The sequence below is a fragment of the Muscardinus avellanarius genome, assembly GCF_963383645.1.
Source record: "Muscardinus avellanarius genome assembly, chromosome: 9".
NCBI classification, from domain to species: domain Eukaryota; kingdom Metazoa; phylum Chordata; class Mammalia; order Rodentia; family Gliridae; genus Muscardinus; species Muscardinus avellanarius.
In genome coordinates, this window is record NC_137795.1 from 65,821,339 (window position 1) to 65,846,255 (window position 24,917).

The window sequence follows — 24,917 nt, forward strand, 5'->3', positions numbered from 1 at the left end:
CTGTACATTAGCAGCATCCTGATTTACCTCCATGGTAAATCATGAATTGCTTTCACAGAGTTGTATTTGATTATAAATAAAAACTAATTTTTTTTTTTACTAAGGATATCACAAAATAGCCACGTGAAATCTGTTCCAACATTTGCTACTAAAAAAAAAAAAGAAAGAAAGAAAAAATTTTGGGCAGAATTATTTCTGGCATTACTCAATATTCTTTTCCAAAAAAAAAACTCCACTGGAAGAATTTTGTTAATAATACAATACTTTATTTCTGCCAAGAATTGATCTTTTTAAGAATGGGAACTAAAGAATTGATGGATTTTTTTTTAATCCTGGATACTAGAAAATCTGTCATATATGACCTTATACTTACTTTTTAAGTCCCAATTTTCAACTTTTTAATATTTTACTTATCACTTATCCTGAAACTTTTTGTGGTAAAATGTGACATATAAGTAAATATGTCAATAAAAAATAAAATCCCCAACCTTTCCATTTATAAAGCCTTACCACAAAAACTAAAATCTTGGAAGCACACCGGGCATGGTGGCACATGCTTGTAATCCCAGCATTTGGGAGGCTGAGACCAGAGGATCGTGGTTCACAGACAGCCTCAGCTACTTAGTGAGGCCCTCCACCACTTAGTGAGACCCTGTTTCAAAATAAAGAATAAAAAATAGGGCAGGGGGTATAGTTCGGAGGTCAAATGCCTCTGGGTTCCACCTCTAAACCCACAAAAAAAAATTAAAAACATTTGAAAGCATAAGTCATTTTTAAACTTTTAGAAATTAGATACTAGCTGGGCTGGTGGTACACACTTGTAATCCCCGCGCTTGGGAGGCTGAGACAGGAGGATCGCACAGGTTCAAAGACAGCCTCAGCTACTTAGTGAGGCTCTAAGCAACTTAGTGAAACCCTGTTTCCAAATAAAGTATAAAATAGGTCTGGGAGTATAGCCCAGAGGTAAAAAGCCCCTGGGTTCCACCCCCAGTACCACCCACACAAAAAAATGAAATTAGATACTAGTCCTAAACATAAGCTCATATTACAGCACAACCACAAGTAAAATGGCATTGGTCGGCCTGCCCTCTCCTGAATCTGGTGAGAGGAATCTACCTAAGTCATGATCACAAGTGCTTAGTCGTTCACACCCTTGTATGATTAGCACCAGCTGAAACAATGAGCTTTGCAAATTCAACATTTACCTATCATGTACATAAACCATACCAAGAAAATAATTTTTACTTTATTTAAGAAGGCACAGAAAAGGGATTAATTTTCTAAGATGTCAAGGACATGAGAAGAAGAATCCATGCCAAAAAGCTCCAGGGTGTGTGTGTGTGGGGGGCTAAGTGTTGCAATGTGAGTGATATGTTCTCTAACCCTGGCTCCTGGCAAGCGGCCTGCCGTTGACTCTCTAAGACATGAAATGACAGTTGTGTTTATGTGTCAATAACGTTGTCCAAATGTCAACTTTAAACTTAGATCTAATTCACTCACCACCAATCATAAAGAGTTGACAGAAGTTAAATCTAAAGGTCACAAAAGAATTAAGACAACTTTCCTACTTTTCAGATAGCAAGATCAAAACATTTTTGTAAAAATAGAGACAGCAATTGCATAAATTTATATAAGAATATTATACATATTTACATACAAATGAAAGTTCACTCGCATTTTTCTAAGTCTTTTAGTATGTAAATTGAAAAGTGGCTAACAAAGAAATATTTAATGTTCGTGAATTTATTTTTTAAGCTGTGGGTAAGATACCAACTTTCGTCACTTGCAATTTTTTCTGTCCTATGACTTTTCCTACAATTTGAGTATCCAGAATAGAGTCATAACATAATATTGGTTTATTTTCAGATTTATTATTGCACTTCATTCTCTTCTTCCAAAGTGAAGTAGTGGCAGCACATTTCAGAAGACTTTCTGTACGTATCATACCAATTCTATAATTTGGGCTGATTTCACAGCCACCTGGATGTCCAAGGGTCTCACTTGGACCACCTACCAAGTTAATCCAGCCTCAGCAACTAATCAAGGGAAAAGTGAATACTATGGTGGAGATACTCATTCCTAAATGGATGCACTGTGAATGAGTTTACCAAATCCTTAAAGTCAAGGAATTCCACTGCAGTTAACAAAGTAAGCCTAGGATTTGTTTCTAAAAGCAATTCAGGTTTTAGTCAAATGCTCTGTCCAGTCACATTATTCCTAATTACTTCTGCCAAAACAAAATTAAATGAGAACTCACCAATGAAATTTTGCACCAGTCAATGTAAAATTGAGTACGAAATTTTTTATCACATGTTATTACAGGCTCCATTTCTTGGCTGCATCTCAATTGATTCTGTGGATTTTCAACTTCTCGTAAACAAGAAGAAAATGGGACATCGGCACCAACCATGACATAAACACTGTAAAAACGGGAAACTCTCAAGTTATCCTTTAAGAAAATTGAAAACACCGAAAAACAATCTACCCTGAAAGCAGGATTTATCCTTTTGAATTGAGGGATTAACTAGAATCATCCCTAAGGTAAAGGCCTGGGCTTTAAAAGCAGTGATTCATGTAGGGGCTTCCTTTTATTCATTCCTTTATTCAACCAATATTTACTGAGTGCTGTGGTATAACAGATATGCTCTCCATTCTACATTAATTTCTATAATTTTATTTTCCTTTTTATTCCATTCAAAATAATCATTATATTCTGTTTACTACATTTGGTAAACTATTTAAAAACTATTCTTAAGGTGAATTGCTTAGAAAATAACCCTATCACCAAAATAATAAATATACGTAACAAATCTTTACTTGATTTCATTGTAATAAGATTGTGAAATTATATTCTGGAAATACTGAGCTCTAAGCAGACTTTACTATTCTACTCAACAGTTCTATCTGCCAGTTTTCCTAATATACAAACCTCTATGTAATCTCACTAGAAGACCTCTTCAATTTTTATCTAAGAAGAGAAAAACTATTGTTTGGTCCTCATGAATAAGTCAAACAAACCATATATTCTTGGTGTGTTACCAAACTTAAGTTAGAACTCTAACTTAATTGACTGGCATGATTTCACAATAAAACAGAAAGTAGTGACCATAACAATTAAATAATCTTGGAGCAGTTTAAAGAGATAGGAATCTCATTGGCTTTTCAAAAGAAAAGAGAAAACCAAAAATTTACCTTAAATAAATATTTGGGTTTTTTTTTTTACTATTTATTTATTATTTATTGATACTAGAGATTGAACCCAGGGGCATTCTACTTCTAAGCTACACTCCTAGTGCTTTTTGTAAACTTTTTGTTTGTTTTTGAAACAGGGTCTTGCTACGTTGCTGAGAGTCTCATTATGTTGCTGAGGCTATCTTTGAACCTGTAATCTCCATTTAAGCCTCCCAAGTACTGGGATTACAGGAATGGGCCATCATACTTGGCTATTTCTTTTCTTAATGGCAATGCTGTAGCTAATTATAAAATAAAATAAAGCCATCAAAATTCCAACTATCTTCTTTGCAGAAATTCTCAAACTTATCCTAAAATTCATATGAAAATTCAAGATACACAGAAAAGCAAAAACTAAAAAACATGACTAAGAAAACTAAATTTGGAAGATTCATAATTCCCAATTTGAAAACTTACTCAAATCTACAGCATCACAGTGTGATGCTGGCATAGACATCTACTTCCATATAGATCAATGGATTAGAATTACAAGTCCAGAAATAAACTCTAATATTTAATAAATTATTGTCACAGATACCAAGACAATTCAGCGGGGGAAAGAAGAATCTTCCCAACTAATGGTACTAGAACAATTAGATACTCACGTGAAAAAAGAATAAAGTTTGACTCCCTACCTCACACCATATATACAAAATTAACTCAAAACAGATCAAATAAAATTTCTGGTTTCTTATTTGGCAAATAAAAAGCTTGGCAGCACTACTTTATCCTAGCAACAAGTAAAAAAGCTGAACAAACTGGAAAAAAATCTTGACCCATAAAAGAAGTGAGGTCACAAGATAAACTGATGCTCCAAATCTGGAGAGACCAACAAATACAGAAACTCACTATGTATTTGAGACAATGTCTTCAAGCTAAAACCTTCAAGGGAACTAGTGGGAATAAGGAAACCTAAACTCTAACTCATGAATTGCTTGCTGGAGGGTCAAAGTAGACAAGTCTGAAAATTAAAAAATTCAGAGGGACCCAATTATCAGAAAACTCCCACATTTATATAAGTTTTATCTCCTGGAGCTCTGCCAGGATCATATGTAATATTCACAATCACCTGGAACTTTTAGGATGAAGGAAGGCACAAAGGGAATTTTGAAGTATATAAGAACATTTTTGTTCTTTCTAATAAGGCCTGCCTTTATGAGAAACTGATCAGAGCCCAACCTGTCGGAGTTATATTAGAGCCTAACTGACCTAGGGGAACAGAAATAACCAACTACAGGCAGCCATATGTATGGGAAGGGAAATATCCAATTAAGCCAAGTTAGAGATCCTGTCTGATATAAAGGGTGCTTCACATGAGAAGCACATGTGATGTTCACAGCTCAGAGACACAGATTCATTAAAAGAATGAGAACCAATCATATGACTATGCAGTCTTATACCATAAGACTATGCCTTACTACTTAAGGCCTTCATTTATTAATTCCTTTCACCCAGGGTCCATCTAGCTATCAAGAAAAAATTTTTTACAAAGCATTCTAAGAAGCACATGGCTTTAAGAGACTGGACAGCCGCCAGAACCAGGCTCAGAGATGTCAGTGATGTTGGAATCATCAGATAACAAATCTAAAACAATTATATTAATAAGAAGAGAGATCTAATGAATAAAGTACTTCTACCTTGTAAGTAGTGTTAGAAGTTCTTCAGGGAGACAGAAACTGATCCACATAAAGAAAAGTGGGGCATCAGAGAAGGAATAAGTGAAGCTAAAATGAAAACCTCAATTTTTTGTTATCCTTAATTGCTATAATGGATACTAGCTTGTTCAAAATAGCAACAGCAACAATATATTCACTTATGTATGCCTAGGTATGTGTGTATGCTTTTGTGTACTTAATGTAAGCAAATCAATCACAGGAATGACACAAGGGATGTAAGGGAGGAATAGGGATTATGTTGTTATTATAAAGCATTTGCACTATGCACGAAGCAGTACAGTGTTACTTGAAAGTGGACGGGGATTAGCTGTACATGTATATTGCAAATTCTATGGCAACTAATAAGAGAAGTAAGAAAAAGAAGTGCGCCGGGTGTGGTGGCGCACACTTGTAATCACCCCGCTTGGGAGGCGGAGACAGGAGGATGGCGCAGGTTCGAAGCCAGCCGCGTTGGCTTAAGAGACCCTGTTTCCAAATAAAAAAAAATATATATATATATAAAATAGGTCTGGGAGTGTAGCCCGGAGGAAGAAGGGCTTCCAGGTACCCCAGTACCACCAAAAAAAAAAAAAAAAAGAAAAGAAGTGCAAGTATGTTGAGGAGAGAAACAATGGAATCATATAAAATGGCCAATTAAAACTAAAAAAGGAGGAAAACAGGAACAATGAACAATGGTGACCAATAGAAAATAGAAAGGAATATGGTAGACAGGAATTCAATGAACAATCCCTGTAAAAAGCCATGGTCTAAATGCACCAATTAAAAGATAGAGTGAGTGTCAGAACAGATTTTAGAAAACAAGATTCAATTATATGCTGTTTATAAGAAATCTTTTTTAAATATAAAAACACACGGGTAAACGAAAATGGGTAGAGAGATGCTATGCTAACACTAATTAAAAGAAAGTAGGAATGGGGCTGGGAATACATGTCACTGGTAGAACATGTGCTTAGTATCTATGAAAGACTGGGTTCAATCCCCAGCACCTCAGGCTCATCAGGCTAGTGAAACCCTGTTTCAAAATAAAAATAAAAGAGAGCTGGGGGAATAGCTCAGAGGTAGAATGCCCTGGGGTTCAACCCCCAGTATCAAAAAGTAAAAAATAAAAAATATATGAATTTCAGGCAGAGCAGATTTCACAGCAAATAAAATTGTCAGAGAAAAAGAAGTGCATTACAGACTAACATGGGAATCAAATCTCCAAGAATACAAAACAATCTTTAATGTGTATGTTTATTCAGAGTATCAAAGTAAATGAGGCAAAAATTAATAAAATTACATGAGAAATGGATGAAAGCATTATTACAGCTCAAGATACTGAATCTAACAATGTATAAAAGAAATTATAAATAATGGCCAAGTCGGATTTATTCCAGTTATACAATGTTAGCACAACATTTGAAAATCTAGTAATATAATTTATCAGATCAATGGAATAAAGAAAAAGATCACATGATCTTCTTAATAAATGTAGAAAAAGCACTTGACAAAACTCAATACCCATGTATGATAAAAACTCTCAGGAAACTTCCTCTCTTTAATACAGATAACCTGAAAAAAACCCTACAGCTAACACGACACTAAAGAGACTCAATCATTCCTACTACTATCAGAAATAAGTCAAGAATATCACTCTATATCACTCTCACTACTACTTTTTAACATCATACAGAAGTCTTTTCTAATGCAATAAGAGGAAAAAAAATTAAAGGTATATCAATTTGGAAGAAAGAAATAAAACTTTGTTCAAAGAGGATATGATCCCAAAGGACAATAAAACAAAACAAATAAACAAAACTCTTCGAGCTAATAAGCAACTATCGTAAGTTTCCAAGATAAAAAGGTTAATACACTGAAGTAATTTCTTCTATATACCAGTATGAGTAGGTGAAGGGCGTGGAGTAACATATTCCAAACTCTGAAAGAAAACAACTTCCAGCCAAAAATTTCCTACCCAGCACAACTTTCTATCAAATTAGATGGGGAAATAAGAAGCTTCCATGACAAACAGAAACTAAAGGAATTTATGTCTTCAAAACCAGCGCTAGAGAAAATACTCAAAGAGATTAACTACAAAGAAGAAATAGGTAATACACACCAGAACCAGAGAAAGAGATTTTCCATCCAGCAGACAACTAAGCAAAGAAGAATATATTCATGTGTTTATTGGTTAAAATCTTTGGAGATTCATTATTTATTTTAGTCTTTTACCTATTTCTAAATTGTATTTCTAAATTGTATTGTTTGCTTGTATTGTTGCTAATTTTTAGGATTTCTATTTGGAATATTAATATACCTTCAGATATAGCATTTGGAAATATTTTATCCCATTCTATCAGTAAATTTTAACTCTGTTTACATTATATAATATTTTATTTTTTAGGAAGTTTGTTTATTCTTTTGTTGCATGTGCCTTTGAAATCATATCCAAGATATCACTGCCAATTTCAATGTTGTGAAGTGTTATGACCCAGGTTTTCCTCTAAAAGTTTATAGTCTTTTTATCTAGTTTGAGTTAATATTTGTATATGGTGTTAGGTAAGGGTCCAATTTTATTATTTTTCATGTAATTGTTTTTCAACAATATTTAGTGAAAAATTATTATCTCCTTCACCAAATGTTCTTGTAAACTTTATAAAAAAATAACTTCACCATATATGGAAGAATATATTTCTAGGCTTTTTATTTTACTCCACTGGTTTATATATCTGCCTTTATAGCAGTACTATACTGTTTCAATTATTGTAGCTCTATAAGGTTTGAAATCAGAAAATGTACATCTTCTAGCTTTATTCTTTTTTGGGATTGCTTTGGGTATTTAGAGTTCATATTTCATGTTAGGATAGACCTTTTCTGAAAAAAAAAATGTACGATAGTTTTACCTTAAAAAGAAAAAAGAAAAAAATATCCTCTGGTAAGAAAGCAAAAAGAAATACTGAAATATTATCTCTAAGTGATCAAAAGTTTGATATCAGACAGATGAATCTGTTATGTGAGATTATCACTGTTAATTTTGGATAAATTGCTATAATATTAGATGTCAACCACTAAGCCAAGCATGGGAAGGAGGGATGGGGAGGGAATGGTGTGGGGATTGGGTAGGGGCTAACTGGGCAATGTGTGCATGTATGTCTACACAAGTTTTTATCCCATTATGATGTATGAATACAGTGCACCAATAAAAAAAAATTTAAAAAATATGTTCTAAAAGTGATGATTATAATGAATACATAACTTTGTAAATTTACTAAAAACCATGAAATTATACATTTTAAATAGATGAGTGGCTTTATAAGTGAATTATATCTTAATGAAACTGTATTTTAAAAAATGAAATGCAATACATGTAGCACAAAAAACCCAAACTATGTCAACCTAAGAATTGAAGTCATGGCCAACCCTGAGATGATGACTGTGTTCTAGAATACAATTACACAAATATACATGCTCTTTACATCAAATTTACATTAGGATTTAGCTTACATTTGAAACAAACATTTTTTAAAACTGGTATCTTGGAGAAATAAATGGTAAATAATGGACTAAAATTAAAGATGAAATAATTTATAATAAAACTAGATTAAGAAAACATTGGAAAAGTTTTTAGATAATCAGTGATATAAACATACTCCATTTAAAACAAGTTAACTGTATCTATTTATTTATTGTGTGTGTGTGTGTGTGTGTGTGTGTGTGTGTGTGTGTGTGTGTGTGTGTTAAGGAGGATGGAACCCAGGGGCATTCTACCTCTAAGCTACATCCTCAGTCTATTTTTTTCCCTATTATTTTGAAACAGGGTCTCAAACAGGTCTAAGTTGCAGAGGGCCTCACTAAGTAGCTGTGGCTAGCTGTGACCCTGCAATTCTCCTGTCCCAGCCTCCCAAGTACTGAGATTATAAGTGTATGCCATCATACCTGGCTTAGAAAAAGCTAATATTTTTAAGCATCAAATAAAGCCAATTTTGATTCCCTTATGAACTGTCTGGCCAATGCCATTTTTTTCTTGATAACTGTGAAACATGTTTGTAAATACAGACAAATGGATGTTTCTTACAACTGTGAACACGGCAGTGATTTGCATTTATAATGAATAAGATTTTTAATTAATGCATTTAAAGATTACATAATTGGGCATGAGTTTTTGGTTCTTTGAAATTTTTTCCCTTAAATTATAAAAGCAACATAAAAACATTACAGAAAACTTGGAACATAAAAACAAAACTCATTTATATTACCAAACTAACTATTTTCATTTTCCAATGTACCTTGCGGAATATTTTTCAAATGCATATATTTAACCTAATTGCAATCATCTCTAAAATATAATTTTGTATCTGCTTTTTCACTTAATGCATCACAAGCATTTTCCATATTGTAGTCTTTGTAATTATAGCTTTATGGCAATGTAATTTTTTAAGTGCACATGATTTATTCAGCAATTATTTCAGGGTTGGACATGTAGTTGCTTCCAATGTTTTGATGTTATAAATACTGCTGCAAAGACTATCTCTGTACATGTTCCTTAATGTTACTATCTTAAAAGAGATGCCAAGAAGTGGAAACATTTTTATGACGGTTGACACATTCTGCCAAATTACTTTCATCTCCACTTGGACAATCCATAAACTTCTTCAACTTAATATGTTCCGAGCTGAGCTCATCATCACCCTACCCTACCTCCACCTGTTCCTCCTCTTCCTCTCCTTCTCCCTCCGTGACTGGCACCCTCAGATGCTCAAGTCATGAACCATCATCTTTGACTCCTTCCCTCACACTTGAATCCATCATCAGACTCTGACAGTTGCCCTGAAATAACTCATACTCATGTGTCCACATGTTCTATCTCTGCTACAACTCTAGTTTAGTCACCATCACCTCCTGCCGGGCGTTAAGCAACAGCCCCATAACCTTTATCTTCTAACCGGGTCTTTGCCATTGTCCTCCGGGAGCCTATTTGCTGAATGAGTGCATAAACAGCATTATCCCACTTAAAAACATAGAGGGCAAATGTCATGTTCAAGAGCAGAAGATACTAGATTTGACCTATAGGTTTAAAAAAGTTCCTTTTGTAGAAATCAGTAAGTTTGAACATGCTGGCTTTTTAAAAATACCATTTTGTATGGGGCCACAACATGTAATAAATTGAGCTCTATGCTATACAAGCTAAAATACTGTTTTTCATGATCTATTTTCCTTTTAGCTAGCTTCTTGATATGCAGAAACTTAAAATTTTATGAAGTACTAGGATGATCTTTCACTTTTTTGATCTGAACACGTGTTTTCAAAATGTCAAATGTATATAAGGAAATGAGATGGAAGTGTATTATCAAGTACAATGCTCTCAATGAATGTTATCAAAATAGGGTGATTAAAAAACAGGATGATTCAAAATGTTAGGAATTGGTGTACACTAGATAAGTTTCTTATGAAGAATTTTTTTCTTTCAATTTGAACAATTCAATTTCCTTTCTTTGAGGTAAAATGTATTTTCAGGCCTTTAAAAACATACTGTGTTAAGAAAGAAAGTAAAGTAAAAGGCAAATAATTAAACTCAAAATTGCTTTTTTCAGCAACAGCCAGATAAATGAATCCAGTGATTATATGTTTTCCTGACTGTCCAACTCATGGATATAATTTATTCTTTAGTTTGTGCATATAAGAGATTCAAGATAACTTGAGAAGAATGTGTCTATGTATGTTACATATTGCCTAGAAACTCTATAGCTCTCAAAATTAGTGGCACTCCACTTCCTGCCTTTCTCCGTTGCCCTACTTCTCTCTATACATATCTGCAATTAGGCAATTAAAATTCTTACTTCATATTACCATTATATCATAAAAAAGATATTTGCACCAAAACTATAGGAGAAACATTATTTAAGTATAAAAAGAGCCAGGCATGGTGGCGCACGCTTGTAATCCCAGCATTCGGGAGGCTAAGATCGAAGGATCGCGGTTTGTGGACAGCCTCAGCTACTTAGTGAGGCCCTCTGCATCTTAGTGAGACCCTATTTCAAAATAAAGAATAAAAAAATAGGGCAGGGGGTGTAGCTCGGAGGTCAAATGTCTCTGGGTTCCATCCCCAGACCGGCAAAAAAAAAAAAAAAGAATGAAAAGTAATCCTGTAAGTTATCAAATGCAGGGACAATTTCAGAACCCTACAGACTGGCCCAGGATCATGACTTTCCATCCTATGGAGGAGAGCTATTGAGATATATGCAAGCTCTCAAGTATAATTTGTCGCTGAGATTTTTTACATCAGGCAAACATCAGACAATTAATGAGGGTATTTTCTGAGGTGGTCTAGAGAATATACTAGGATTCGCTGTTGGTGATTGAGGCTAGATCCCCATGCTTTGGAAACCAGAGGAAATAGAGGTAACTTTGACAATCTCCTATGAAAAGTGAGTGTATTCTTTAATCCTCACACCCCATCATTCCCTTCATAGCCACCATTTACAGGACATCACTCACCCGTGGTTGGCAGCTATGACATGCCCAGAATGAAATATGAACCTGCTCTTCTTTCCACCAGCTTTACCCAGGGCTAAATACATCCACGAGTCCTCAGCATCTGGCTTGGTGTCCAGGGCAAAAGCGACACCAAAAGCATGCCCAGAGATGGCATGGTGGCATCAGGGCAATGAGCCTGGCAAGTGCAAATAAATTTTTTCTGGGGATTCAGCCTTCCTTTGTAGAAGCTCATTTTTTACTTTGAAGCAAATCTTTTTAATTGTTTTCTGTTTGACTTAGAAATTTGAAAGCTGGCAGTGAGTTCTGCAAAAATGAGAAGAGGCTCATTCTGAGGATGAGGAGCCAGGATGCTCCAAAGCAGGCTCATTAGGTTTACTCCAAGGGTCTAGACTCAGAGCCACTTGGTCATCTGCTGTTTATTTGATTAATCATACCTAATATGGAATAATCTGTAATTAGTAGATTGTGGCTGTCATGAGTAAAAGGAAATCATTTAATGGAGATGTTTTTCTTCTTCTTCTTTAAATCTGAGACCAAAACTTACGCAAGTATTAAGCAGAACACATTTATTAGGTACTTAGTGAACACTTCTAAAGTATATGAATCTGTTTTTAATAAAATTTTTAGAAAAGTAAGGAATGCAATTCCCAATTCCTTGGCTATCTCTGTTCCTAACTCTTGATCTTTCCAGGATTTCATTGTTTTAAAAGGATTTATAGGCCTGGCATGGTGGCACACATCTGTAATTTCAGTATTTGGGAGACTGAGACAGGAGGATTGCAGGTTCGAGGACAATCTCAGCAAGTAGTGAGACTTTTATTAACCTAGTAAGATCCTTTTTCAAAATAAAAATAAAATTGAACTGGGAGTGTAGCTCAGGGGTATAATGTCCTTGAGTTTAATCCCCAATATCATACATACACACAAAAAGGAGGTATATTTTCAAAAGAAAATACAGAGGCAAAGGTGCATTAAGTGAAGTAAAGCCACAGCATACATCATTTAAGGAAAAGGAAGGCATTAAAGATGAGTTAAGCACAGGATTTATTTCTAAACTCAAGGCAATAGGTCTAAAAAAATGTTTTTGTGACTGTGACCTTGTATTGCCAACTAAAGAAAACATGCAAAATCAATGCCAGGGAGAAACTTTTCCTCTGGAATTATAATTCAGGTAAGATTTTATTTCATATAAGAAAGTGGAGTAACAGAGTTGGCATTGGGTACAATGCATAGAAATGCTATTTTAAAAGACTTTATATGAATACTTTGTAAAGGTTAAGGCTTAACATTAAATTAAAACTCATGGAAAACATTTTAAGTTGGGAAGGGATCTGAGACAAGAGTCTAAATAAATGCCATGGGACTGGCTCTCTGAAATAGCTGACGGTATGTGCAGCCCTCTAGCAGGTGCTGGGGGGTCAGTGAGCTAATGATTGAATTCTCAACAAGTACTTGTAAGACACAAATTCTGTTCTTAATTTAGAGTCACATGCTCAGGCCTAGCCTAGGCTCAAAAAAAAAATTTAGAATCTCTTGGGGGTATGGGAGGCCAGCTATCTATATTTTTAAGAATGCCTTACTGGTGATTCTCAGGCTGGACATAGTTGGGCAGTGTGGCTTTAGATCAGAGTTTGGTTTAAAGATTGCTTAGTTTAATTTAGGTTAGCTCAGAGTCTAAAAGTGGAATCTATACTGCTGATTGGAGGAGTGAGCCCAGAAGAAAGGACAACTATGGAAAACTGTTAGTGCCTGGCTATCCTGTTTTGCATTAGTGGGAATATCCAGGGTCACCTCACTATTGCTCTATATCCCCAGCCCATTTTATTTTTGGAGACTGGATCTTGCTAAGTTGCTCAGGCTGGTTGCAAACTTGTAAACCTCCTTGGCCAGCTGAGATCACAGGTGGTTTGGTGGTTATTTTAACAACTATTGTAGAAAACATTAAGAAAACTGTTGAAACATTCTCCAAATTCAGAGAATGCATTCAGGGGAGTCTACTGCTCATTCTGTCCCATGGTTCTGATTTGTGTGTGTGTGTGTGGTACTAGAAATGGAACCCAGGGACAATGTACCTCCGAGTTACACCCCAGCCCAAGTTAATTTTTGGTCTTTTTATTTTTTGAAACAGGGTCTCACTGTATTGCAAAAGGCCTTGCTAAGGCTGTCTGCGAACCACGGAACCACGATCCTCCAGTCTCTGCCTCCTGAATGCTGGGATTACAAGTGTGCACCGCCATGCCCAGCCCTAGTTCTGCTTTTTTTTTAATTACGCAAGTAGGAAAGAAATCCGTATTATAACACTGCAGTGAAAATTTAAGCTCTAGAGTTATGTTTTCATATAGAAATCCAACCAGCACATAGACAAGAGATAAACCAACAATTTTCCTCAGAGCACTTCTACGTGTGCTTGACTGACTGCAAAATCCATAGCTATCACAGAGAAGATAAAACTTAATTCTGAAATTTTAAGTTGGACTTCACAGCTCACTGCTTTTCTCTATCCCTCATCCTGCCTACTCCCTCAAACTTCATTTATTTGTATTTGCGATCTTTTCTGTTATTTCCACAAAGTTCTCCTTAAAAGCTGCCCTGAAATCTAATTCTTACTAATCCAGGTATCCTAGTTAATTCCAGTTATCACCTGTATAAGACTGTTACCAGGGTTATGGATGAAGAAGTTTGAAAGGGGATATGCTGTGTAGAACGTGATTTATTCCACACATCATTCTTATATAGGATTGAGGGGAAGCAATTCTGTATCAACCTACAGATAAGAAATTAACGATGAAAGTTTGGCTCCATATTGACGCTTTCTATTTATCCAGGCATGAGTGTTCCTGACTTCTACCAGGGTACTGGTCATACTTTGTGTTTGTACTGCTTAAGAATTGATACATTTCTTTCAAAAGCATTGTTTCATACACTCATTATAACAATCCCCACTGAACAGAAGAGGAAGTTGAGGCACAGGAGAGTTCAGGATTTGCCCAGTGTCACCAGCTTGTGAGTGACAAGGCCAGGCTTCAGGCTGTCTTCTCACTGGATGTGTTTCAAATCCACTCCAGCCATCAGTCACCGACACATGGTGGAAAGAATGTTAAAGGCGAAGAAATAGTTTCCTAGAATAAAGTTACAGCAGTCGGTGTTTCCTTCTACAGCTGACAACTAGGGCATCAATTTCCTTTGAAATTCATGGCCCTAAATAATCGGCTTCTCTATAAAAGGTACAAAAAACTTAAGTGTTATAATTTATGATGCTGATCCTGAACTACAATTAGATTTCACCGGGCCGGGGACTTGAGATTTAAGGAACCATTAATACAACCTCTTTGTCGATATAGAAAATTGCTAGTATGTGTAAATCTCTATAATATTATTAAAAGAAAAACACAATAGGCCATCTTGGACATATAATAAATTCGATAAGATGGCCTATTTAAAAATCCATATCTAAGGCAATGAGATAAAGATCTGCTTACCCCTCCTTCATGTCATTGATGGGAAGCGGCACCCTGCCACCTCTGTCTAGAGCCGATGTGATGTTGATGGCGTTTAGTCTCTCAGGCTGCCACACATTTTTCACGGCCCCCAAAAAATCTCCAAGAACCTCGCTGGCCAACATTTCTTCCACATTCATGTTTTTAATGAAGAATTCTGCTTGATATGGCAATGGGAAGTCTAAGTTTGGTAAAAAAGGGTATACATATTTTTAGTGAAGTAGTATTTTTAAAGGGAAACAAAAGAACAATTTGAAATTGTTGAGTTCTGTTATAATCCTGGCAGTAGGGAGCAACAGTAAAACAATTGGTCCTCTGTCTCCACAGATTACATATCCTTGCATTGAACCAATTGTAGATTTTAAAAAAGCTTTTCTTAAATTGTGTCTGTACTGAATAAGTGCAGGCTATTTTTCCTTGTTTTAGTCCCTAAAAAATGTAACTATTTACAAAGCCTTTACACTGTATTAAATATCATAAGTAATACACAGATGACGTGAAGCGTGAGCGAGGATATGTGTAGGTTATATGCTGACACTATGCCATTTTTTATAAGAGACTTGAGCATGCTCAGGTTTTGGTATCCATACGTATCTGAGAAAAATTCTGTGTGAATACCATAAGACAACTGTACCAACTTTAAAGGATTTGTGCATAATAGGGATGATCTATCTAAAAACATAACAAATATTAGACACAGAAGTTTATCTGTAATATAATAAAACCAGAGATTCAACAGGGTAATTTATAATTACAGGATTTGGCAAAAAAAGAACAAAATCTGCATTTTTAATTTCTAATATTACTAATATTATTTAAAGCATGCTAAAACATTACTTTTCCCTACCACAAATATTAGTACATATCCAATAAGAATTCTAAAAATCAGAGCAATTCTATTTTGGTCACTGTTTAGTTAAATTAAATGTTCTCGAAAAACTATCAAGTCCTCCTGCAATTCCACATCTGACATAATTAGAAATGTAGTTAGCTTTTTTCTTCCCAATATTATATCAAAATTGTTTTTTAAACATTTCAAAATTAATATTTAAATCAATCCGACATTAAATTCAGACTCTTAATGTTAGAAAATCTAAATAAATGTTTTTTTTCTCAAGTATTTCTTTTGAATTACTACCCATATTTCCTATATTCTGGTTGTCCTGTTCAGATAGTTTTCTTTTTATGTAACAGTATGTCTGTAATAATAAAATTAAATTTTATAAAATATTTACTATGAAGCAGGCCAAGCAAAGAGATTTAGGAGGATTTTATAATACTTAGTTCTCACAACAGGAAAGTGAGTATGTTCTTGTACTTTTCTCTATGCTTTCAGAAAGAGAAACTTATCTTTAGATAGTTCCAGGAACTTAAAATAATTTGAAGTGACTTCATTAGATTTTTCTCTAAGCTAAAGGAGACTATAAAGTGCTCAGCAAAGTTTCAAACACAGTAAGATCTTCTAAAATAGTAAAACTTTAGCTCTTACTATAATAATATGAAAAAGTTGGTTATCTGAATTATTACTTTATAAATTTTTTTTTTTTGCAGTCCTGGGTATCCAACCCAGAACCTTATGCATGCTGTGTAAGTGCTCTACCACTGAACTACATCCCCAGCCATGTATTCTTACTTTAAAAAGACAACACTGGGCGTGGTGGCGCACACTTGTAATCCCCGAGCTTGGGAGGCAGAGACAGGAGGATCGCGCAGGTTCGAAGCCAGCCGCGCTGGCTTAAGAGACCCTGCTTCCAAATAAAAAAAATATAAAATAGGTCTGGGAGTGTAGCCTGGTGGTAGAAGGGCTTCCAGGAACCCCAGTACCACGCACACAATCAATCAATCAATAAATAAATAAAGAAAGAAAAGAAAATATTTCTGGACTCTACACAGATTTAAGTCTCCAGTGATAGTACTATGTATATCCCCTGATTTATTTCAACAAACTCATGGATCTGTAGTCTTCCACTTCTACTTAATAAACAAAAATAAAAATTACATAATCAGCACCTGAAATCTTGATGATCTCAATTCTTATGAAGCCTCTGGTATTAAAAGACATTGGATGCCAGAGATGAAGTCAGAGGAGAAACTCTAGCTTCAGAGTTTTCAACAGAGTTGTCTAGAGTGCAGTCATCCCTTCCTAAAGACTTAACTCCTCAAGGCCCTACTCATAAAAAGTTCTTTATTTATCTCCTATACTGTCATCTATTCTCTTCATCTTTTACTAGATTTCTTCAGTGCAAAACCCATCTGCAGTCTTCTAAAATATAACCTATTTATTTTCTTTCATGCAGATAAACCTCCTGATTATACACATTTCCTCTCTTATACAGATAAATAGTATCTTAACTGTGATATTTCTCCCATACCTAGAAATAGGTGTGCATAAATGAATCAGAAGAATTTCTTGATATATGACAGCATATTTATAATACCAAACTATAGTTTTTAAAACATGTCAGAAGTCTCTAATTATTCATTTTATTCCATGTTATCAATACAGTTTTTAAAAAAAGCATGTCAAATATCTTTCTTATGATTAGTGCTACTTTTGGGAGAACTATCATATTTGGCTTTTCACGATCCATGTGACCCGGCTCCATGGCTCCCTTCTGAGAGCCGCTGCAAAGCCGTGGCTACCACCACACCCCTGAGAGGCTCTGGGCTATGCAGCTGTCTGCTGTCTGCTGGGCCAAGTGCTGCTGTCAGGCCTCCCAGAGATGAGTCACAGCAGCTTTCTAACTCTGGGGAAATCCCATGCCTGCTATATTCGGAAATCACAGAGGCCAAGAGAACAGTAGGCCAACAGATTGGTGGCAGGCCTCTGAGGCGCTAAACCCAATTTAGAGAATCACTTTATGTACTCTCCTTGCGCTCCATGCTGTGTGAGTCTACATGACTAATTTCCCATTAGGTCTCTCAGAACAGGAGACAGCTGGGCAGGGAGTCGGATTGAGCATGATTACCCTGATTTACAACTTTGTTATTTCTTTTTCTGAACCTTATCTGGGACAAATGGCATAAGCGAAGGCCTTGCTCATGTCCGTGCTGGTGAGCATATATATTCTGTCTAGACCAGCAAGGACAAATTCATGACCTTTTAGTTCAGTGGCTTTCAAACAGTTTTGGGTCACTAAACTCCACATCAAGGGCAGTGGAACAGTTCTGCCTAATGTCAAAGCGGAGGCTTCCAAGACCCATTTCCTCTTCCTGCCTCACCAGAACAGCTTCAAAGCCCCTGACTTAGCTAAATAGCCTTTAACATCAACTTTTGATCCTTCTGTTGTCTAGAAGTCTTCCATCAGTATATGCTTGATCTTAGGTCGCCATACATCAATAACACCACCTTTTAAGAAGTTGTGTGTACTCTGGTTCTACAGCCCTGAGACCAGACTCGAGAAGATGGAAGGTCAAGCTATAGGCCAGGCTTCAGTTTATAGGGATTCCCATATCTGAGAGTGTTTTAAGCCCCCACAGGAGTAGAATGGTGAGGTCCAATGGTCCAAGCCCACTGTAATGTAACTGCATAATTCCAGTGGCAAATTTCTGAGGAGAAAGGAATTCTGCTCATTAAAGGAATTCTAATTCTATAGGACGAACTGAGACTTAATTTAAATATCTAATCACAACTGTAGTCAAAACCAAAAGTCTTTGTTATCCAAACATGAATACCTACAAAAACCCTTGGGGAGCAGGAGAGTTGACAGGGAGTCCTCTGTCTAGGTCCACAGAACTGCTTTTCATCATGAAGGTAATTTTACATTTTAGTCTCTCACACTTGTCTGCAATTGGTACTGCTGCTTAAACACCTGGAAAAAATTCACTTAAGGGGGTTTAAAGTCTTCAAGCAGTCTCTCTCTCTCTCTCTCTATATATATATATATATATATATATATATATGATCAATTTTGTAGAAATTGCTTTCTTTTATATAGTCTAAAGGCAATTTTTAACCCAGACTCTACTGAATTATAATGAATTTCAAATTAGTAGGTTCTGGGAAAATGTTTTGTGTTTGCTTGCTTGTTTTTAGTTGTGAGAGCTAAACAGAAGCAAGAATTCTTCTCTCAAAAATGCACAAGTGTTTTGCTCTTCTCAGAGAGATAATTTTTCTGTTGCCAGTTCTTCTTCTGTCTCCTTAATGAATGACATCTAGTCTAGAGAGCATTATCCTGTGGTTTAATAATTTTAACTACAAAGTTTTTAGTGGCGTATGTTTTTTCCCAGTTAATTGTCGAAACACGGTCAAAGTATTTTGAGTGTTAATCCTTGGAATATTTTCTCTGTTCCTAATCTGCAAAATCCTTAGAAAAACACTAACAACTTAGCATATACAATTCTAGATTCCTGATGGGCTTTAATAATTTCTGGTGCATGATTAACTAATTTAGCAAGAAAACTGTAACCCAAATTACATTTTATACACAACTGAACTACTATCTATGGCAAACTTTAAAGTAAAACGATAAAGCTAGTTAATTACCTATCGTGCACTCTGTGATCTGTGTTAAGCACATTTCAAGACTAAATTCTAGAATCATTCCAGATATACGAGAGAAATGCTGTTCTTAGTACCACTATACACGTGATAAAACCAAGTTTAAGAGAAGTGGCCCACCTCTTTAGTTTCCTAATATTTTATAACAAATTATATATTGCTTAGGTTTTTCCCCTACCTTTTATCATTTCATCAGTTATATTATGTGGTACTTAAAATTTCTTAACTATATTTCATACAGTTATAAAACATAAAAAAAATATTTCTTTTAAATAAGGAAGTGAAGCCGGGCGGGGTGGCTCACGCTTGTAATCCCAGCATTCGGGAGGCTGAGACTGGAGGATCGAGGTTCGTGAACAGCCTCAGCTACTTAGTGAGGCCCTCTGCAACTCAGTGAGACCCGGTTTCAAAATAAAGAACAAAAAATAGGGCAGGGGGTGTAGCTCAGAGGTCGAATGCCCCTGGGTTCCATCCCCAGACCCGCAAAAATAAATAAATAAATGGAAGTGATCATTAACATCTTTTTCCATACCTACCTTCTGCTGACATTATATTAATTATCAAATTATGCCTTGCCGTCTCAAAGGTACGCCTATTGTAGGCAGTTATCTATTAGAAAAGGAAAATTGTATTAAAAAGTCAAATATTATTTGTAAAATAAAATTCATTAAGGACAAAAATGAAAACAAATTGCTATTCTTTCCATTTTCGTTACTTATTAATATACTCACAAAATATTCTGTCTCTGGGCAATAAGAACTCAGGATTTTTAGCAATATTATAGGAAAATAAATAGTCAGGTCTACTTAACATGCTAAAACAAAAGGTTAAATGCAGAAAGCCCCTTTCACAGGAGGCCATTAAGCACAAGTAGCAATGCAGATGCGTCATTAGCAAATGGATTAACCATTAAGAATTACTTACCAGTGACATTGTAAAACAAAAAAAATTTTTTTTTTTTGGTGGTACTGGGGTTCCTGGAAGCCCTTCTACCTCCGGGCTACACTCCCAGACCTATTTTGTATACTTTTTTATTTGGAAACAGGGTCTCTTAAGCCAGCGCGGCTGGCTCCTAACCTGTGCGATAATCCTGGCTCCGCCTCCCAAGCGTGGGGATTACAAGTGTGCGCCACCACGCCCGGCACATTGTAAAAAATTTTTAAAAACCTAAATAATGTATTTTTGTACTTTTAAATGGAGTTTAAGGATTATAATGGGAAGTACACTTTAAACTAAGCTCACCTTTGTGTTGTATGCATCTATACTAAACTACACACCAATTTGTCAAAAAATGTCACAACTCATCCTTTGGAAATCATAGCTCACTTATAATAGAAGTAAAACAGCAAGGATCAGAGTCTATAAAACTTATGGCACATGCTCAAAAACACAAATCAATCCCTTCATGGGGTCAAATATTAGTAAACATTTGCAGAGCCAATGAACTTACATCAAAGTCAACTCAGAAACAGCCACTGCAAACAACAAACAAAGCCAAGGCCAAGGACAGGATATGGCTTCAAAAATCAAGGAGTAATTAACTTTAGAGCAGATATTAAATCATTCAGACACATCTGTAGTACCTCAAAAAAAATGATTTTGTCAAAGTCTTAGAATCCAGCACTAGCCTTCTAGAAGTAACTCCAACTGTAGTTGACACAGACAAAAGAGTAGGATGTAACTGGCCTCAGCTAAAAGAAAAAATCTTATATATTTAAAAACAAATATCAAAGATTTTTATATATCACATATAAGCTCCAAAAGAAATAAGCTACAATAATCAGAAATACCAAAATCAAAATTTTAGCATAATCATTCTAAACTTTAAAAATACTTAAAAAGTATATAGTTTGAAAGGCATAGTATCACAAAAAGCTAAAAGAAAGAACTTCTCTCTTCACAGTATGTCAAATTTCCAGAAGATTTAATCACTTTCTTGCTGCTCTCTGTTGAGATACATGATCAGTTAGGATCACACTAAACAGTAAAATAGAGACTAGTTACAGAAAGTATAAAATCTTGTTCAAACAAAATTAATGGAAAAACATAAAATAAGTGTCATTTTAGAATCTTCTTAGGTTGAAAATTATCGTACAAAATATCCTATTTTCAATGGGAAAAATGTACTAATCTCCTATGTGTTATATCTTGAGCCTTTAGCTCAGAAAAATATTAGGTATTTTCAAATTAATAACTACTTTTATGGCTAACCTTCCATATTTATCATAAATCTTATTATTGTAAGTGTTGTAAATTCTAATAAGTTTCTTTTTTAATCACAAGCTACTGAAAGGCGTTTCTTATTATGAGGAAGAATTTTATTATCTGAATTTCTATTTGATGTTTAATTTTAATAGCTATAATAGAATGTAGTCTTTCTGTCACTTCTAATAAGATATTTAAGTACTGTAATAACCTCAACCAAATTTTACTTATTATGAAGATATGAAAACCTTCAGAGCAGAGAGGTATGTGTGTTTTTTAATGTGTGTGTGTGTGTGTGTGTGTGTGTGTGTGTGTGTGTGTGTTGCTGTGGTTTGAAACCAGGAACATTCTATCTCCTAGCCACAACCTCAAGCCTATTTTATTTTTTATTTGGAAACAGGGTCTCAGTAAGTTGCTGAGAGCCTCACTAAGTTGCTGAGGCTGGCTTTTGCACCTGCTATTCTTCTGTCTCAGCCTCCCAAGCACTGGGATTACAAGTGTCCTCTACTACCATGTCTGAGTTGACCCTGTCTTTCTTATATAATGCTTGATCTATTTTAGATGTTTAAATATTTCAGATAAACAATCATTGAATGAATCAGTATATTTCTATGATTAAATAATAACTAAAGATATGCAAAACTTTTGACTAAACTAATAGGATGATATTTTAAAATACCATGCCAAAATAAAATAAAATATTGTGCCTACATGGGTGTAAATATGAGCTATTTACAAATAAAATGAGATTTTTTTTTGCAGTACTGAGGATGGAACCCAGGGGCATTCTATCTCTGAGCTACACGCACAGCACTAGTTTTTATTCTTTATTTTGAAACAGGGTCTCACTAAGTTGTGGAGGACCCCACTATGAAGCTGAGGCTGGCCGTGAATCGCGATCCTCCTGTCTCAGCCTCCCAAATGCTGGGATTACAAGCGTGTGCCACCATGCCTGCTCAAATGAGATATTTAAAATAAAATACCATGCCTATACATGTATATAAAAATGAGCTATTTACAAATAAATTGCCATTTGTGCTCTATGAAAGATATGCTAACATTTTACCCTAACATTCATCTTGAGAAACTGAGACAGGAGGATCACAGGTTCATGGCCAGGCTCAGCAACCTCATGAGGTTCCCTATAATTTACTGAGACCCTATTTTCAAATAAAAAATAAAATAGGGCTAAGAGTATATCTCAGAGGCAGAATTCCCCTGGGTTCAATCCCCAGTACAGAAAAAAAAATTTCATTCACTTTAAAATAGTATTATTACAAATGCATGCTTAAAATATACCATTTACTTGCTTTTGAGCTCTACCAAAATGACAACCTAGCCGGGCGTGGTGGCGCACGTTTGTAATCCTTGCACTTGGGAAGCTGAAACAGGCAGATCACACAGGTTCAAAGCCAGCCTCAGCTACTTAGTGAGGCTCACAGCAACTTATGAGACCCTGTTTCCAAATAAAACATAAAATAAGTTTGGGAGTATAGCCTTGAGGTAGCCTTGGCTCAGGGTTCCACCCCAGTACCACAACCACCACCACCACCACAACAACAAAAATGGCACCCTATCTGCAGTCTTCCGATACTTTTTCTTTTAATTCAATATTGTGCTTAAAACATTTATCTAGGTTGTGGGGCAAGCTTAAGTTCATCGGTGCACTTAACATTTACTGCATGACTACATCTGATTCATTAATATACTTTCTTAAATAACAGAGTTTTGGGTCTCTTTATTTTGTGGGATTCCAGTGTCTTGCTATAAAAACACTGTTTAATGAGCATGATTGCACATGCCTCCCAGTGGGCATTTGCAAGTATGTCTTCTGGGTGTGTATCTTGAAATAGGACTGCTAGATCACAGGGTACAGAGAAATTCAACTATCTGAGATATTTGGTAGTTTTTCAAAATAGTTATATCAATTCTCATATCCACATACAATGAATTTTACTGATGATAAAATATTCATTATGGTCTTAATTTTAATATTCCTCATTACTGATAATATTAAGTTTCTTTACTTGAGTTTATAATCATTTGTGTATTCTCTTTAGTGAAATGCTTTTTTCTTATTGAATTTTAGAATTTCTTTTAATATTTCAGATATTTACTTTTAGTCAGCTATGTGTATTAAAAATATCTTCTTTTAGTTTATAGCTTGTTTTTTTTTAAAAAAGTATTTCTTTGATGGACAGAAGTTCACAAATATGTGATGCTGACCTATCTTTTCTTTTCAATAAAAATATTTAGGTCTTATTTCAAAATCCTGGGCTGGTCATGTAGCTCAATGGTAGAACACTTGTTTGGCATGCGTGAGATGATGGGTATCTCCAGCACAGCAGAGAGGAAAGAAAGAAAGAAAGAAAGAAAGAAAGAAAGAAAGAAAGAAAGAAAGAAAGAAAGGAAGGAAGGAAAGTTTTTTGTTGTTTCCTCCTGGATGCAAGCAATCTCCATCTCGTTTACATTTTAATATAGTAATTTAAAATTTTGCTTTTCACATTTAATTCTTAATATACCTAGATTTAAGTTTTGTGTTTGGTATGATAATCTTATTTTACATTTTGCCATGTAGCTAACCAACTAACTAAGCACCATTCATGTGGCACCAACTTTTCAAACATTTATCACTGATCCTTCTGCAGATGTATCTGTTTCAGTGTTCTCTATTCTATTCTTCAGTTAATTTTTCCATCCTTATATCAAAGCAACCTTCCAGTAATTACTATAGATTGATAATAAATCTTGATGACCACAAGGGAAAGAAACCCTTCTTTTTTTTTTCTTCTTCAGGACTGTCTTGGTTATTCCTGGACTATAATCTTTCCTATAGATTTTAAAATCAGCTTGCCAAGTTCCATGAAAAATAAAAACTATTGAAATTTTAACTGGAATTGCATTTACTTTATAGATCAACAGTGATAATGTGATGACTTCATAATACTGAGTCTTCCCATTCTTTTTTTTTTTTTTTTTTTTTTTTGGTGGCACTGGGGTTCCTGGAAGCCCTTCTACCTCCGGGCTACACTCCCAGACCTATTTTGTATACTTTTTTATTTGAAAACAGGGTCTCTTAAGCCAGTGAGACTGGCTTCAAACTTGCGCGATCCTCCTGTCTCCGCCTCCCAAGCGAGGGGATTACAAGTGTGCACCACCACGCCCTGCGAGTCTTCCCATTCTTGAATGGAATATCTTATCATTTACATAGGTATTCTTTACTATTAATAAACTTTTATAACTTTCTCCATTCTGGCCTTGCATATCAACTGTGTTATTTACTCCTAGAACCTTATCATTTTGTTGCTATAAAAAGTATTTCTTAATATTTTT

At 35.2% G+C, this 24,917-nt stretch overlaps 1 protein-coding gene across 4 annotated transcripts in view; it reads right to left on the reverse strand.

The window, feature by feature from the left end:
* The window catches only part of SGCE (sarcoglycan epsilon), a gene marked incomplete at both ends in the record, with an annotated part of 70,805 nt that overhangs the window by 16,920 nt on the left and 28,968 nt on the right, over positions 1-24,917 (reverse strand). For all 4 annotated transcript variants that reach the window (XM_080701637.1, XM_080701638.1, XM_080701640.1 and 1 more), the window contains 3 exons: positions 2,258-2,420; positions 14,861-15,059; positions 19,916-19,988. In XM_080701637.1, the coding sequence (XP_080557763.1) occupies positions 2,258-2,420; positions 14,861-15,059; positions 19,916-19,988 (435 nt within the window). The remainder of the gene's footprint in view (positions 1-2,257; positions 2,421-14,860; positions 15,060-19,915; positions 19,989-24,917) is intronic.